This window comes from Narcine bancroftii, chromosome 1 (genome assembly GCF_036971445.1).
Source record: "Narcine bancroftii isolate sNarBan1 chromosome 1, sNarBan1.hap1, whole genome shotgun sequence".
In the NCBI taxonomy this organism is placed as follows: domain Eukaryota; kingdom Metazoa; phylum Chordata; class Chondrichthyes; order Torpediniformes; family Narcinidae; genus Narcine; species Narcine bancroftii.
The window spans coordinates 483,533,431-483,551,483 of NC_091469.1; the positions used below are offsets into that span (position 1 = coordinate 483,533,431).

Sequence of the window (18,053 nt, forward strand, 5' to 3'; positions counted from 1 at the left end):
GGCAGTGGAGGCTGGTACAACAGGGGCATTTAGATAGACACATGGATTCAAGAAAAATAGAGGGATAAACTTGGTGGCAATTGTTTCCCAATTATCTGGTTTTAAAAAATTCTTAAATATTCCTAGAAGGGTTTCAGTTTAGTGCATGAGCAGGTGGAATCTAAAAAGGTCCCTGTTTTATCTCTACACCTAACAATATCGATGTATTGGAATTTAATTTATGCAACTTCTGTGGGGTGAGGTGCAGTTGATGCAAAAAACTTTATATTGCGCCAGATTATATCGTTCATTAATTGTGCTCAATCCTGCACCCCTGACGTAAATCGGACCAGTTCATAACACCAATATTAATATTCAAATCTGATCCCATCTTTGATTTGATTTATACAACTCTGGTTTAGGAGTCCCCGATTGAAGTAGAGAATACATCGCTGATGAGAATTTCCTTTCAAAGCAGAATCTCCATCTCACTGCACTATGGTAACATCATGGTTGGTCCGAATGCGGAGACAGGCCATCTTGGCCCCTCTCGTCCGCACCGATTTAAGTGAGCTCCACTAGTTCCACCTACCTGCTCCCTGTCCATAACCCTCACATCCATGCACTCATCCAACCTTCTCTTAAATGACAACATTGACCCTGCTGCCACCATCTCTTTAGGAAGGTCATTCCACTCAGCCACCCCTCTCTGAGTGAAGAAGCTTCCCCTTATATTACTTCTAAAGTTCTTCCCCTAACCCTTAACTTATGACCCATCATTCCAATCTCTCCTACCCTCAAGGGGAAGAGCCTATTCACATCCATTCTATCTATCCCCCTCATAACTTTATATACCTCAATCAAATCCCCCCTCAACCCTCTACGCTCCAATGAGAAAAAGCTCTTAATTGAAAGTAGCAGAAGATCGTGTTATTATGAATATTGTATTTATTTTTTATCTGTTCGAATGACATTAATTCCCCTTGAACATAACAATCTTCTGCATTTCTGATCCCTTTACATGACCACGCATGCAGAATTTTATTATTCATTGTTAAAGGAATTTATCTATTTTGAATCAAGGATGTTTTTGGAGTTAGTTTTTGTAAAATCCGATTAGTTTATGCCAAATACTCAAAATATGCTTTGTTAATGGTGCTTCTGCTCCACCAGAAATAGATTTAGTGTCCCACTTATATATGAAATCTTCTGCTGCTCTCTCTCCGACTTTGTGCAGTTCAATTTCCATTCATGAAACATAGAAACATAGAAAATAGGTGCAGGAGTAGGCCATTTGGCCCTTCAAGCCTACACTGCCATTCAATATGATCATGGCTGAGCAGTACCAGTTCCTGCCTTCTCCCCATACCCTCTGATCCCCTTCCCCACAAGGGCCAAATCTAACCTACTTTTAAATATTGACAAGGAACTGGCCTCAACTACTTCCTGTGGCAAAGAATTCCATAGATCCACCACCCTCTGAAAGAAGAAATTTTTCCTCATCTCAGTCCTAAAAAACTTCCCCTTTATCCTTAAACTGTGACCCCTGGTTCTGGTTTCTCCCAGCATTGGAAACAACTTACCTGCTTCTAGTCTGTCTAAATCCTTAAGAATTTTATATAGTTCTATAAGATCCCCCCTCAATCTTCTAAATTTCAGAGAATACAAGCCTAGTCTATCCAACCTTTTTTCATATCCAAGTCCTTCCATCCCTGGTGTCAGTCTAGTGAATCTACTCTGCACCCCCTCCATGGCGAGAATGTCCTTCCTCAGATAAGGAGCCCAAAACTGCACGCAGTACTCCAGATGTGGCCTCACCAAGGCCCTACAGCAGGATTCCTGTATCAAATCCTCTTGCTATGAACGCCAACATACCACTTGCCCTCCTCACCACCTGCTGTACCTGCACGCTCATTTTCAACGACTGATGCATAGCAACACCCAAGTCTCTCTGCATCTCCCCTTTTCCTAAACAGATATCATTTAGGTAATAGTCCTCTTTCCTGTACTTACCTCCAAAGTGGATAACTTTGCATTTATCCACATTATATTGCGTTTGCCACGTCTTGGCCCACTTGCCTAACTTGTCCAAATCACTTTGCACCCTTCTAACATCCTCAACACAGCCAACCGTGCTACCTAACTTTGTGTCTGCAAATTTTGACATATTGCTATCTATTCCCACATCTAAGTCATTGATATATATCGTAAACAACTGTGGTCCTAGCACAGAGCCCTGCGGTCCCCCATTAGTCATTGGCTGCCATTCCGAAAAGAACCCATTTATACCTATTCTTTGCTTCCTGTCCCTCCACCAATTCTCTATCCACCTTAATGCCATACCTCCTATACTGTGCTCTTTAAGTTTATATGCTAGGCTTCTGTGCGGAACCTTATCAAATGCCTTACTAAAGTCCAGATATATCACATCCACTGATTCCCCCCTATCCACTCTACTGGTTACATCCTCAAAAAACTCTATTAGATTCGTCAGACATGATTTTGCCTTCACAAAACCATGCTGACTCCGTCCGATGATACCACTACTCTCCAAATGTACTGTGATTGCACCTTTAATAACTGATTCTTTTCTTTCTTTGGCTTGGCTTCACGGACGAAGATTTATGGAGGGGTATGTCCACGTCTGTTGCAGGCTCGTTGGTGACTGATAAGTCCGATGCGGGACAGGCAGGCACGGTTGCAGCGTTTGCAAGGGAAAATTGATTGGTTGGGGTTGGATGTTGGATTTTTCCTCCTTTGTCTTTTGTCAGTGAGGTGGGCTCTGCGGTCTTCTTCAAAGGAGGTTGCTGCCCGCCGAACTGTGAGGCGCCAAGATGCACGGTTTGAGGCGTTATCAGCCCACTGGCGGTGGTCAATGTGGCAGGCACCAAGAGATTTCTTTAGGCAGTCCTTGTACCTTTTCTTTGGTGCACCTCTGTCACGGTGGCCAGTGGAGAGCTCGCCATATAACACGATCTTGGGAAGGCGATGGTCCTCCATTCTGGAGATGTGACCCATCCAGCGCAGCTGGATCTTCAGCAGCGTGGACTCGATGCTGTCGACCTCTGCCATCTCGAGTACTTCGACGTTAGGGATGTAAGCGCTCCAATGGATGTTGAGGATGGAGCGGAGACAACGCTGGTGGAAGCGTTCTAGGAGCCGTAGGTGGTGCCGGTAGAGGACCCATGATTCGGAGCCGATCAGGAGTGTGGGTATGACAACGGCTCTGTATACGCTTATCTTTGTGAGGTTTTTCAGTTGGTTGTTTTTCCAGACTCTTTTGTGTAGTCTTCCAAAGGCGCTATTTGCCTTGGCGAGTCTGTTGTCTATCTCATTGTCGATCCTTGCATCTGATGAAATGGTGCAGCCGAGATAGGTAAACTGGTTGACCGTTTTGAGTTTTGTGTGCCCGATGGAGATGTGGGGGGGCTGGTAATCATGGTGGGGAGCTGGCTGATGGAAGACCTCAGTTTTCTTCAGGCTGACTTCCAGGCCAAACATTTTGGCAGTTTCCGCAAAGCAGGACGTCAAGCGCTGAAGAGCTGGCTCTGAATGGGCAACTAAAGCGGCATCGTCTGCAAAGAGTAGTTCACGGACAAGTTTCTCTTGTGTCTTGGTGTGAGCTTGCAGGCGCCTCAGATTGAAGAGACTGCCATCCGTGCGGTACCAGATGTAAACAGCGTCTTCATTGTTGGGGTCTTTCATGGCTTGGTTCAGCATCATGCTGAAGAAGATTGAAAAGAGGGTTGGTGCGAGAACACAGCCTTGCTTCACTCCATTGTTAATGGAGAAGGGTTCAGAGAGCTCATTGCTGTATCTGACCCGACCTTGTTGGTTTTCGTGCAGTTGGATAATCATGTTGAGGAACTTTGGGGGACATCCTATGCGCTCTAGTATTTGCCAAAGCCCTTTCCTGCTCACTGTGTCGAAGGCTTTGGTGAGGTCAACAAAGGTGATGTAGAGTCCTTTGTTTTGTTCTCTGCATTTTTCTTGGAGCTGTCTGAGGGCAAAGACCATGTCAGTAGTTCCTCTGTTTGCGCGAAAGCCGCACTGTGATTCTGGGAGAATATTCTCGGCGACACTAGGTATTATTCTATTTAGTAGAATCCTAGCGAAGATTTTGCCTGCAATGGAGAGCAACGTGATTCCCCTGTAGTTTGAGCAGTCTGATTTCTCGCCTTTGTTTTTGTACAGGGTGATGATGGTGGCATCACGAAGATCCTGAGGCAGTTTACCTTGGTCCCAACAAAGCTTGAAAAACTCATGCAGTTTGGCATGCAGAGTTTTGCCGCCAGCCTTCCAGACTTCTGGGGGGATTCCATCCATACCTGCTGCTTTGCCACTTTTCAGTTGTTCGATTGCCTTATATGTCTCATCCAACTTATATATAACCCTATAACAATTACAGCACAGAAACAGGCCATCTCGGGCCTTCTAATCCGCACCAAACCAAGTCCTCTCCTCTAGTCCCACCTGCCTGCACCTTGTCCATAACCCTCCATTCCCCTCCCATCCATATACCCATCCAATTTTTCCTTAAATGGCAAAATGGACCCTGCCACCACTACTTCTCCGGAAACTCATTCCACACAGCCACCATTCTCTGAGTGAAGAAGTTCCCCCTCATGTTACTTCTAAACTTTTGCCCCTCAACTCTTAACTCATGACCTCTTGTTTCAAACTCTCCCATTCTCAATGGAAAAAAGCCAAGCATGTGTGATGGAGAGGGGGAATATGCGATGGTGTCGATGGAGGGGAGGGGTGTGTGTGTGATGGAGGGGATGTGTGTGCATGCTATGGAGGGAGTGGTGTGCGATAGTGTGGATGGAGGGAATGTGTGTCCATGCGATGGAGGGGGGTGCAATGGTATGGATGGAGGAGATGTGTGTGCATGTGTGATGGAGGGGAGAGGTGTATGTGTGTGATGGAGGAGAGGTGTGTGCAATGGACACATTCACAACCCTCAGCAGTTTGTTGCGGTCTTGGACAGAACAGTTCCCATCCCACGTGGAGACCCACCCTGCCAGGGTGCTCCCAACGGCGCACCTGGAGAAGTTGTTAGGGATGCAGGTGAGACGCTGGATTCCCTCAGGCACCTGAGGAAGTTGAGGCCTTGGTGCACTTCCTTGACCATTGCGGGTGGGACCAGCACAGGTCACTGGTGATATTTACCTCCAATTGGAGCAATGGAAAAATCCCGGAAGTTGGCACTAGAGATCAAGGTTGAACATGGATCACTGTGAAACAACCTCTGTGTGTCCTCTGGAAGAGCAGAGCTCAGCAACTTGATCACCACCCATCATCGTCAAACTCTGGTCCTTGTATCTCAGATCCCAAAGCAACTAACAGTCCACAGCTTCAAGCGTTTCAACTGAAAATCACGCCTAACATTTCTCTGTCTGAGCCTGGTGGATTCAAGATGATCTTATTGTCATGTAACAGGTGTAATATTACAAGATATTGCCTTTAGTCTGCCATAAGGAAGACAAAGATTCGCTATTGGCAGAAATTGCCTGGCGCCTCTTACAGTCGGAAAAAGAGAAGCAAACGTAAGTCCCTCCCAGAATCACGGAGGGTCCGTGGATTCGCCTCCCTCACTTCCGCAACCTCCGTCTTCAGTCGAAACCCTCGGCAACCCCGAGTTCCAGATCCAGACTTCTGGCATGATCAGGATGCCCTCAGCCCCCCTTGGCACCCTCTCGCGTCCCGGTCCTGATTCCTGGCACCCCTTCAATCAGTCTCGAGCAGGTCTCCAGAAGTCTGCAGTCTGCTGTGTGTGTTTTGACCGCAAGTCGCCCGGAGCCTGCATGTGGGTTCCTCGCCTCAAGTAACCGGCCAGCCTGTTTCTTCTTAGCCACAGAGCCCCTCACCGGTCCACTGACGTAGTTTCTGGCCCTCAGGGTCATCTCCTCTGCTTCTCCTTTCCCTAACAGTGGGTATTCTCCCCGTTTTCTGGGGCTCTGCACCAGTCTTCTGCTTTCCCAGAGTCTGTAATCCCTCAAGGGGGCTGCTGAACACAGGCACTGCCATCTCGGGTTTAAAAAAAATTTGAGGAATTGGTCTCTGGAATGAGCTGCCAGAGGAGGTGGTGATGGCGGGAACAATGACAACACTTGGAGACATCGGGCGGATACTTGCATGAACGAGGGCATAGACTTTGTAAGGAGTCCGAGCACATCAGTGAAAACTCTATTCAACTGTGGGAGGCCTGCTCGCCTGGTTTGGAAATTCAAGTGCCCAGGAGACATCAGGCGGGTACTTGCATGAAGGAGGGCATAGACTTTATAAGGAGTCCGAGCATATCAGTGAAAACTCTATTCAACTGTGGGAGGCCTGCTGGCCTGGTTTGGAAATTCAAGTGCCCAGGAGACATCGGGCGGGTACTTGCATGATCGAGGGCATAGACTTTGTAAGGAGTCCGAGCACATCAGTGAAAACTTTATTCAACTGCGGGAGGCCTGCTGGCCTGGTTTGGAAATTCAAGTGCCCAGGAAAGCAGGTGGCCGTAGACGGTAGCAAACGCAATAAGGTCATCGCAGGCCCATCCACTGAAGATGCCTATGTGAGGCACCAAGGATCCCGGTCACAGCCTCTTCTCACTACTGCCTTCGGGCAGAAGGTACAGAAGCCTGAAGACCAGCCCCTCCAGGTTCTATCAGGCTCTTGAACCTTCCTGTACTGCACTAGACCTGACCATCAGCAGGCCTCAGGACCACCAAAATATCTGTCTGGAGCAGCGTGTTACTTCGCTCCATCTTGCATCTGTGAACTTTCATTTATCTGTCCTTTTATATTTATGATCTATTTTCCTTCTAACACCTTCCTGAACCTCCCCGATGACATTAATCATAAATTTCTCTGATTCCACGAAAGCGTGGTCTTGCGCAGTTTTAACATTTTTTTTCTGCTTTATGACAATGGTGAATGTTTATTATGTCTGCCTTCTGCATTCACGATCTCTTTGTCATTTAATCAATAACATCCTGGGTTTTTTATTTTGATGAGGTACCTGTCAGTGCGGCAAAGTGTATGATGTGGATGGCAATAAACGCCTCATCAGAATCAGGATTTATTTTCGTGAACAAGTCATGGGATCCGATGCTCTGTGGCAGCATTACAGTGTAAACATTCACCATCTTACAACATTACTATAAAAAAATAACAATAATGTATGAAAAGTAAGGCCGTGGTTCATTGATCTTTCAGGAATCCGATGACAGAGGGAAGAAGCTGTCCTTATGCCACTGGGTGTTCATCTTCAGGCTCCTGTACCTTTTCCCCGATGGCAACAGAGTGAAGATGGCGTGGCCTGGGTGGTGGGGGTTTTTCTTAAGACACAAACCTCTTGCAGATGCCCTCGATGGAGTGAAGTCTGGCGCCTGTGATGTCGCAGGCCGAGTTAACAACCCTCTGGAGTTTATACTTCTCCTGACAATTGGTGCCTCCACACCAGGCAGTGATGGAAGCAGCCAGAAGGCTCTCCACCTGTAGACATTTATGAGAGATCATTATCATAAGGAGTTAATCCAGACAAGTGGGGTTCATGCAGATAGGTATGAAGGTCTGCAGAGCTAACGATGGGCCGAAGGGCCTGCTTCCATGCTGTATGTTGAAGATAAGGTTTCTGCACGGGAGCACAGGGCGCTGGCAGTTATATCATGGCATGGATGTCACTACCATTCCAGGCACACAACTGAAGCCCCCACATCCTTCCTGCGATCGGGTGACCAGATTTTCATAGAACACTGCACCACAGTACAGGCCCTTCGGCCCTCAATATTGTGGCGACTAATATCTACCTAAAAAAAATGAAACCCTCTCCCCTACCTCATAACCCCTTCTTTCATCCATGTGCTTGTCTAACAGCTTCTTAAAGCCCGCTGTTGTTCCAGCCTCCAAAACCACTCCTGGCAATGCATTCCAAGCAACCACCACTCTTTGTGTAATAACTTACCTCTGATGTCTCCCCTAAACTTCCCTCCCTTCACTTTATATGCTAGTTCTCTGGTGTTTGCTACTCCCGCCCTAGGAAAGAGGTGCTGGCTGCCTACCTTATCCATGCCTCTTAGAATCTTGTAAACCACTATTAAGTCACTTCTTAAGAGAAAAGCCAGCCTTGCCTCATGAGACTTATTTCCCAATCCAGGTAACATCCTGGTGAATCTCCTCTACCCCCTCTCCATAGCTTCCACATCCTTCCTGTAATGAGGTGACCAGAACTGAACACAAGTATCCAGCCATTAACCCTGTACTCAGCTTTCAAGTTTGACCTTCCAAAATGCATCACCTCACAATTCTCTGGATTGAACTCCATCTGCCACTTTCCCGCCCGACTCTGCATCCAGTCTATATCCCGCTGTAACCCATGACAATCTTCAACCCTACCCCACATCTCCTCCAACCTTTGTACCATCCACAAAATTTACTGATCCACCCCGCTACATCTTCGTCCGGGTGATTTATAAAGCATCACAAAAAGCAAGGGGCCCAGAACCGATTCCTGCCAAACTCCAGTAGTCGCCGGCCATCTGGTGGAACACGTTCCATCCACCGTTACCGTCTGCTTTCTGCAGGCAAGCCGATTCTGAATCCACACAGCCAGGCTTCCATGAATCCCGAGCCTACTGACTTTCTGAATGAGTCACCTTTGGGGTGGGGGGAGGGCCCTCACTAAAATCCACAGAGACCACATCTACCACCCTCCCTTCATCAATTTCTTTTGTGAACTCAAGTACATACTGTCGCATGCAGTTCTTGAAGTGTGGCTCAACCAAGCTTTTATATTGCTGAATCGTGACTTCCTCTCTCTCACACTCAATGACACTTCCCATGAGTTTATTGGACTTTTTTTATTATTAAACCAGAAGTTCTCCCTCATCGCTCTGAGGCCTGTGTACACAGCCGGATATGCAACCTCCCTCATCGCTCTGGTGATTGCAGTCATGATCTTTGCAGCCTTCAGGTAAGAGTCTTGCTGTATTGGCAGCATCTGCTCCTCCAGTGCACTGTATCTGTGACTAGTCATGCCTCCCTCTCTGTCCAGGAAGTTTCACTGCACCCGGAACTACATCCACATGAACCTCTTCATCTCCTTCATCCTTCGATCGGTGTCGGTCTTCATCAAGGACGAGGTTCTGCTGCCCGGCCACAAAATCGATTACTGCTCCCAGTCGACGGTAGGTTGCTTTGGGCAGATGAGATATTGAGCATAGGCCACTGAGGACGTTTGATCAGTTCTCACCAGGAAGGCTATTGTGGTTCATCAGCTGATGCTTGAAGTATTATATATGCTCGTGTAATAGTCAACACCCCTTATTTTGGCCCCCAAATCGTGTATTTTCTGTATGACCCATGTAAAAGTCAATGCCCCAATTTTTTGGCCCCGACTACCTGCCCATCCAAGCTCCACAACCACAACCGTGAACCCTCGCCTCAATTTCCCATCCATTCGAGCTCCCGATGCCCTGACTGACTTCAAGAGCTCCTGACACCCCAAAACGGATCCTCACCCTGGCCACCCATCCACCAGAGAGCTCCTGGCGCCCCAACCATGGATCTTGCCCTGGCCACCCATCCACCAGTACTCCTGATACCCTGGCCACAGACTCTCTCCTCGGTACCGGCAGCCCGCCCGTTCAAGCTCTCGACGCCCTGGCCAGGGATCCTCGCCCCCGGCCGCCCACCCACCAGAGCTCCCGATGCCACAGACTTTCTCCTTGGTCCTGGCCACCCGCCCATCCGAGCTCCTGATGCCCTGAACATGGACTTTCCATCCGGTCCCAGCCATCCAAGTTTCTGATGCCTTGAACGACTATATAACCATATAGCAATTACAGCACAAAAACAGGCCATCACGGCCATTCTAGTCCTTGCCGAAACACTTACACTCTCCTAGTCCCACTGACCTGCACCCCCCATTCCTTCTCCATCCATACACCTATCCAAATTCTTCTTAAAAGATAATATTGTACCTGCCTCCACCAGAAGCTTGTTCCACACAGACCCCCCTCTCTGAGTGAAGAAGCTTCTCCTGTGTTGCACCTAAACTTTTGCCCCCAACTCTCAGCTCATGTCCTCTAGTTTGAATCTCCCCTCTCCTCAATGGAAAAAAGGCTATTCACATCTACTCTATCCCCCTCAAAATTTTTAAAGCCTCTATCAAACCTCCCCCCTCCCCCACTTTCTACACTCCAAGAAATAAAGACCTAACTTGTTTAACCTTTCTCTATAATTTGGGTGTTGAAACCCAGGCCTCATTCTGGTGAATCTTCTCCATTCTCTCTATATTTGTTCACATCCTTCCTATAATTTGGTGACCAGAACTGAACACAATATTCCAAATTTGGCCTCACCAATGCCTTGAACAATTTTAACATTACCTCCTAACTATGCTCTGATTTATAAAGGCCAGCGTTCCAAAGGCCGCCTTCACTACCCTCTCCACCTGAGATTCCACCTTAAGGGAACTGTGGACCACTATTCCTAGATCTCTCTGTTCAATTGCATTCTTTAACGCCCCATCATTCACCATGGATATGCTATTTTGATTGGTCCTACCAAAATGTAGTACCTCACACTTGTCAGCATTAAACTCCATTTGCCAACTTTCAGCCCACTCTTCTAACTTACCCAAACCTCTCTGCAAGATTTGAAAACCTACCTCATTCTCCACAATGCCACCTATCTTAGTATCATCTGCATACTTACTAATCCAATTTACCACCCCATCGCCTAGATCCTTAATGTATATAACAAACAACAATGGAGCCAGTCCAGATCCTTGAGGCCCACCACTAGTCACAGGCCTCCCACTCGACAAACAATTAGTCACCACCACTCTCTGACATCTCCCATCCAGCCACTGTTGAATCCATTTTACTACTTCCATATGCACGTACTTACCACAATCAAATGTATAAAAGTAGACATCCCCCAAATTTGACCAGAAAATTGGTCCAAAAAACTTGACTATTACACAATTATATACGGTAGATAAGCTGCTTGTCCCCACTTGTCGTGTACACCCCTACACCAAATCTCTCTGGTCCCTCTTCCTTTCTCTCCTTCCCTCCAGCCCGCCACACCCTTCACTTCCCTCTCCATTCAGAGAGCTACTCCTCTCCCCCATCACTTCTCAACTGTTTTCTCTTCTACCCGTTCTTGTTTATTCCCCCATTGACCAGCCTTGGTACCATGGATTTGGACACCAAGGTCTCCAAGTTCATCAGCATTCCTTAGTGCCCATTTACTGCCCCTGCACTTTCCAAGATGCATCACCTTGCTCTTGTTGGGTTAAGTTGCATCTGCCCTGGGCGGCATGGTTAGCACAATGCAGTAACAGTGCGGCAATTGGGACTGGAGTTCGAATCCCGCACTGTCTGTAAAGAATTTATATGTTCTCTCTGAGTCTGCATGGATTTTCCTCGGGGGGGGGGTTCCACTTTTCTCCCACCATTCAAAACATATGGGGGTTGAAGGTTAATTGGGTGTAATTGGGCTCATGGGCTGGAAGGGCCTGTTACCGCGCTGTACATCTGAATTAAAAAATATAAATTGCTCCACCCAATTTTCCAACTGATCTAAGGTCATGGATAGCCTTCTTCGCTGTCCAGGACACCACCAGTTTTCCTGTCCTGCACAGAACCTTCCTATCGTGACCACTGCAGAGGTTAGAGAGTGAGGAGTGGGATGGTCCTGTGTGACGTGAAACACAAAAGTCCACAAATGCTGTGATTGTAGCAAAAACAGAAACGCTGGAGGAACTCGGCCGGTCTCGCAATGTCCGCAGGGGGCAAAGATATAATGTACAGTGTAACTGATGTTTTGGGCCTGAGCCCTTCTTCAAGGTGGAGAAAGAGCAGGCAGGTAGCTGAGTAAAGTGGCGGGGGGGGGGGGGGGGACGGCGGAGAGGGAAGGTGAGTATTGATGGGGGAGGGGTAGGTTTGGCTCTGTGCATGCACAGGAGGGAGGGGAAAGGGAAGAGAGGGACAGCTACCGGAAAGGACATGGGTGGTGGGGAGGGGGGGGGGTGGTGGGTGAATGGAAACCGAAGAAATCCTTGTTCACAAGATACAAGAGCAGAAGGAGGCCAGTCGGCCCGTCGGGTCTGCTCTGCCATTTAATCATGAGCTGATCCTCATCACTCAGCCCACTCCCCAGCCTTCTCCCTGTAACCCTCGATGACCTGACTAATCAAATGCCTGTCATAAATACACCCAACGACCTCGCTTCCACAGCCACCCGTGTCAACACGTTTCACAGACATGACTCTCTGGCTAAAGATATTTCTCTGTATTTCTGTTTTAAATTGACTCCCTTTTATCTTGAAGTTGTGCTCCCTTGACCTAGAATCCTCGACCATGGGAAACAACCTTGCCACATCTACTCTGTCCAGGCCTTTCAGCGTGCGAAATGTCCCCCCTCATCCTTCTGTACTCCAACAAGTCCAGTCCAAGAGCCGACCAATCTTCCTCACGTGCTAATGTTTCATATCGTTCTAGTAAATCTCTGAGCCCCCCTTCCCCTCCAACGCCAGCACATCCTTTCACAAATAAGGCACCCAAATCAGTTCACACTACTCCAAGTGAGGTCTCACCAGCGCCCTTTGCAGGCCTGGAGGTGGGGGGGGGGGGGGGGGGGGTCACTACCCCCCCAAACGAGGTATCGTGACTCCCGCCCCCACCCACATCACTTGAGTCACTAATCTCCAGCATGTTTGTCTGTAACGTCGGAGGGAGGGGGAAGAGTGATGGAGATGGCGCCAAGGTAGGTAGGCAGGCACCACCACCTCTCTCCCCCACCCCGCCGAGCGAGTTTTCAAACGTCAGATTGTACCCCCCCCATCATTTATCGTAATGCCCCCCCCACCCCCAATTAGACTTGTTCTCACATGGACCCTGGCCCTATGGAGTCTCAACATTACATCCCTAATGCATCCAGTTGGTGGGTGCCCCGACAGAATATAAATGGTTAATAGAAACACACAGCGGTGGTGGAGGAACTCAGCTAGTCTCGCAGCGTCCATAGGAGGTAAAGCTATGTTACCAACGTTTCGGGCCTAAGCCCTTCTTCAAGGTATAAGCAAAGAAGAGGAAGGCATCTGAAAAAAGACTGAAGACTTGTTAGCAGCAGTGAGGGCAAATGGGAAGGCAGTGAGAGAGTCTCTCACAGAAGATCACGGTGAGATCGACTGAGTTCCTCCAGCATTTCTGTGTGTTTGTAGAGCGGCCGCAGTGTCTTCAGACTTTCATGTAGGAAAGGCTGGCACAGAACAGTGCAGGCCCTTCAACTCACAATGTGGTGTTGACTCCACATAAATCCACTTTACAACAATTTAAACCTTCCCTCCCTGACATCAAGAACCCTTTATTTCTCTTACATCCAGGTGCATGTCTAAGAGTCTTTTCAATGTCCTCATTGTACCAGCCTCCACCACTGTCCACCCGGCAACGCTTTCCAGACACCCACCACTCTCTGTACCCTCTGGTATTTGCTATTCTCTTAACATCTCTAACACGCACGCACACACACGTGTACACGTATTCACTATCACACGGACACGTACACACTATCACACACACATATGGACTAGCGTGCCTGCGCGCGCACACGCACAAACACACACACATACGTGCATTAAAGCACACACACCAACACACAACACACATGCACTGGGAGCACCATCCATCCTTTTTATAAATTACCTTAGAGCATTACAGCACAGTGCAGGCTCTTCAGCCCATGATGTTGTGCTGTCCCGTGTAAAGCTACTCCACATCATTTAAACTCATCCCTCCCTCACACTTTTAACCCTCTAATTTCATTAAAGCCATGTGCCTATCTAAGAGTCTTCTGAATGTCCCTGTTCTACCAGCCTCCACCACCACTCTCTGTGTAAAAAATGCTTCCCTCTGATGTCTCCCCTGTCCTCACCTTAAACAGATGCCCTCTGGTATTTGCTGCCGCCGCCCTTGGCCGAGCTCCTCCAGCACCTCTCTGTGTTTTACTACAATCACAGCATCTGCAGACTTTCGAGTTTCACTCAGAATGTGAGATGTTGACCTGTGTGCCGGTGTGGGCACGTATGCCGGAGACCGAGCTCCCATGTGGGGGAGCGTCCTGCTTCTGACCCAGGCTGACTTGCGGTACCTCTTCTGCTTCTCCAGGTGATGTGTAAATGTGCCACTGCCTTCTTCCATTACTGCATCCTGGCGAACGTCTCGTGGCTCCTGGTCGAAGGGCTGTTCCTGCAAGCACTTCTCAGCCTCACCTTCGTGTCCCACGCCAAGTACTTTCTATGCTACTGCCTGATTGGTTGGGGTTAGTATTGCTCATCTTTTCTCCTCCATCGAGGGTCTCAAAGGGTTCACGGGGAGGTGGCGGTCGCTCCTTGGTGAAAGATGGGAGATTGGTCAGCTGGGGACGGATGTGATTCCTTTGTTATGGATAATGATGAGTTCATTGTGGAGCATATTGTACAACGTACATGCGCCCTGAGATTCCTACTTGCCACAGCCGAACAGGTACAGGTGAACCTCTTTAATCTGGCAATGCTGGGACCTGGCCCTTGGCCAAATGCAGAAAATTCTGGAAAATAGAAAGAGCACAGAAAATAGCTGTCAAAGATTCCTCGATCAGACCCATTTTCTGAGCTAAAAAGGATCAATTACATCACAAATCAAATCCCGGTTGGTGTAGCGGTTAGTGCAACATCTTTACAGCACCAGGGATCGGGAATGGAGTTCGACTCATGCGCTGGCTGTAAGGGGTTTGTACTAGCGGTGGCAGATTCAAGATGTGCTGGACCACAGAGTGCTGGTTAATTGAGGTTCAACCTCAAGATTCAAATTATTGTCGTAGTAATGAGATGGCATCATATGACATGAAATTCCTTTTGGCTGCTGCAAGGCAGACCGATTCACCTCCGGCAGGAATTGCCAGACTACCTCTTAGAGTCAAACTTACAGTCAGAGAGAGAAGCAAAAGAGAGTCGTGGGATTTCAACTAAAACCACCATCGGCTCCCTCAATGGGCTGTTCTACACCTGGCTGGAGCTGGCGGGGAGGCCGGACCCCCGCGGGAGTGCGGCATCTCCGTTCGCCTACTCCCCGCGGGGCTGCCCCAGCGGCAGCGCTGCCAGTACACCGGCTCCATCAGTGATGCCATCTTTTCACTCTCAGAAGTACCTGTACGTGTAAAGATAAAGTACCCCGGTAAACTAATCGGATTAAATTAAAGGGAATATAAATGCAGGAGTGGAGATCAGCCTTGCTTTGGCGATGGCCCCTCTCAGGACTCTGCTCAAAGTTGATGGGCCCCCTTTCCCTGTGACACTGTCAAGTTTAGTTGTGTTTTACAGTACTTCTCTCCTACCAACTACATACAAAACAAAAAATATCTTCAGTGTATATTATGAGAGGTGTAAAGAAAATGAGGCTTTTACTTAAATGTTCTGTGGCCCCCAAGGGGGTAGATGGGGGCGGTGGGGTGCTTGAGAATGGGTGAGTAAGATCATGAATAGCCACAGTAATCAAGTTCAGGTTTATCATCACCTAATGGATTTATATCACCAGGTGAAAGAATGTTTCTCCAGTCCACACACGCACACACACACACACACACACACACACACACACACACACACACACACACACACACACACACACACACACACACACACACACACACACACACACACACACACACACACACACACACACACTCTCCACATTTTTTACACACCATATTAAGATCACATAAAAATATAATATAAAATAACCTTGTATACATTTTTTGGAATAATTTACTTGTTGGGTTATAAGAGACCGGAGGTTACAGGATACCCTTCATCAATTTCACAGCCTGCGGGAAGAAGCTATTCCCCAGCCTGGCAGTCCTGATTTTGAAGCTCCCCTACCTCCTTCCTGATGGCAGTGGGTCTCAATGATACTAGGTACTGGATGGAAAGGGTCCTCGATAATTCTTTCAACTCTATTTAAGCAACACTTCTGGTAAATGTCATTAATGGAGGACAGGGAGACCCCAGCGATCTTCTTGGCTGTTTTGATGAATCTCTGTATTGACTCCCAGTCTGGTGCTTTGCAGCCACCATCCCGCACAAAGATACAGCCAGATTGGACCCTCTCAATTGTACTCCTGTGAAATGTTGTCAAGGTGGAGGCCAGGAGCCTTGCCCTCTTCAATTCAGGTATCTGACTGAGGTTATCCTAGATACTCACCAGCTCTTAAATGTTTTCTCCCATGGTTCTGTCCTGTTCCACTTTCTGCTCAGGCAGTACAGATGGAAAATACTGTAACACTGATAAAACAGCCAAAGAGTGTAGACTTATGGGAAGCTGGGAAGGAAGCAGTTTTTCAAGTGCCATGTGGTTCTGACCTTGAATGCGTGCACTGAAAGCTGATTCAGAGGGTGCTGAGTACATGGGAATGGTAGACATGAGGGACATTCCAGGACAGTACAGGCCCTTCAGTCCACAATGTTGTGCTGACCTATGGAAACCTACTCAACCACAATCTCACCCTTCCCTCCTTCACACCCATTACTCTCTATTTTTTCTTACATTGTCCCAGACTCCAGCATCCCTCTCACCAGCCGCTCTCTGTGTAAAAGAAAACCTACCCCTGATGTCTCCCCTAAACTGAAACAGATCTCTTCTGGTATTTGCTGATGTCACTTTGGGAAGAAGGTGCTGGCTGTCCACCCTACCTACACCCCTCATAATCTTGTAGACCTCTATTAAATCACCTCTCATCCTTCATCGGTCCAAAGGGAAAAGCCCCACCTCTGGCAGCCTTGCTTATCTTCTTTATTCCAAGTAATGTCCTGGTAAATCTCCTCTTCCACATCCTTCCTATAAAAAGGTGATAAGAATTAAATGCATTACTCCAAGCGTAGTCTTACCCAAGTTTTATACAGCTGGAATGTTACCTCACACCTCCCGAATTCCAAGGAAAGCATCCGGCCTGGATGGAGAAGCTGGCTGAGTATTAAAGGTCTGTGCTGACCAACTTACCAAGGTATTCACAGGTATTTTCACTATCTCACTCCATCAGGGTGGGATACCCTCCTTTTTTAAATAGATGCCAATCATACCGGTGCCTAAGAAGAGGGCAGTAAACTGCCTTAGTGACTATCGACCAGTTGCACTTACATCAACAGTGATGAGGTGTCTGAAAGGCTGGTGTTGAAGCAGATCAGCTCCTGTCTGAGCGGTGACATGGATACATTTCAGTTCACCTATCATAGAGACATATCTATGGCAGATTCTATCTCACTGGGTCTACACAAAGCCCTGGAACACCTGGACAGCAAAAGTGCAGACATCAGGATACACTTTATTGACTACTGTTTGCCATCATCCCCTCAAAACTGATCAGAAAACTCCAAGACCTGGGAGTTAACACCCCACTGTGTAATTGGATCCTGGACTTCCTCACCTCCAGACCACAATCAATGGGGATTGGTAAGAACCTCCTCCACAATCTCCATCAGTACCGGAGCACCACAGGGCTGTGCTCTTAGCCCCCTGCTCTACTCACTTTACACCCATGACTGTGTAGCTTAGAATGACAATAACACCATCTACAAATTTGCTGACGATACCATGGTGGTGGGTTGTATGAAAGGAAGGGGATGAGTCAGCGTACAGGAGGGAGATTGAAAACTTGGCTGAATGGTGCACCAACAACAACCTCACACTCAATGTCACCAAAACTAAGGAGCTGATTGTTGACTCCAGGAAAGGAAAGCCAGAGGTTTACAATCCAGTGATCATTGGGAGATCAGAGGTGGAGAGGGTGAGCAGATTTAAATTCTTGGGAGACACTATCTCGTAGGATCGGAAGAGAGCCTGAGAATACAGCAATGGTACACGGAAATGAATAAATGTTTTCCATTGGAAAAAAAAATAACATATAATTTAAAAAATAAAGTCACATTATTTGAACAAATTTGGGAGCCGTACAACAGAGAGGGCTTGCCTCGGACCCCCACCCCCTAAAATGATAGAATGAGAAGAAGACGAAATGATCTGACCCAGTGTGTAACAGTAGAT

The 18,053-nt window shown here is 47.7% G+C and overlaps 1 protein-coding gene across 1 annotated transcript in view; it reads left to right on the forward strand.

Annotated features, from left to right (window-relative positions):
* Positions 1-18,053, forward strand: part of LOC138761602 (vasoactive intestinal polypeptide receptor 1-like) — a 155,480-nt gene that overhangs the window by 101,707 nt on the left and 35,720 nt on the right. The window contains exons 10-12 of the mRNA XM_069934035.1: positions 8,844-8,941; positions 9,023-9,155; positions 14,145-14,298. Coding sequence (XP_069790136.1) covers positions 8,844-8,941; positions 9,023-9,155; positions 14,145-14,298 — 385 coding nt within the window. The remainder of the gene's footprint in view (positions 1-8,843; positions 8,942-9,022; positions 9,156-14,144; positions 14,299-18,053) is intronic.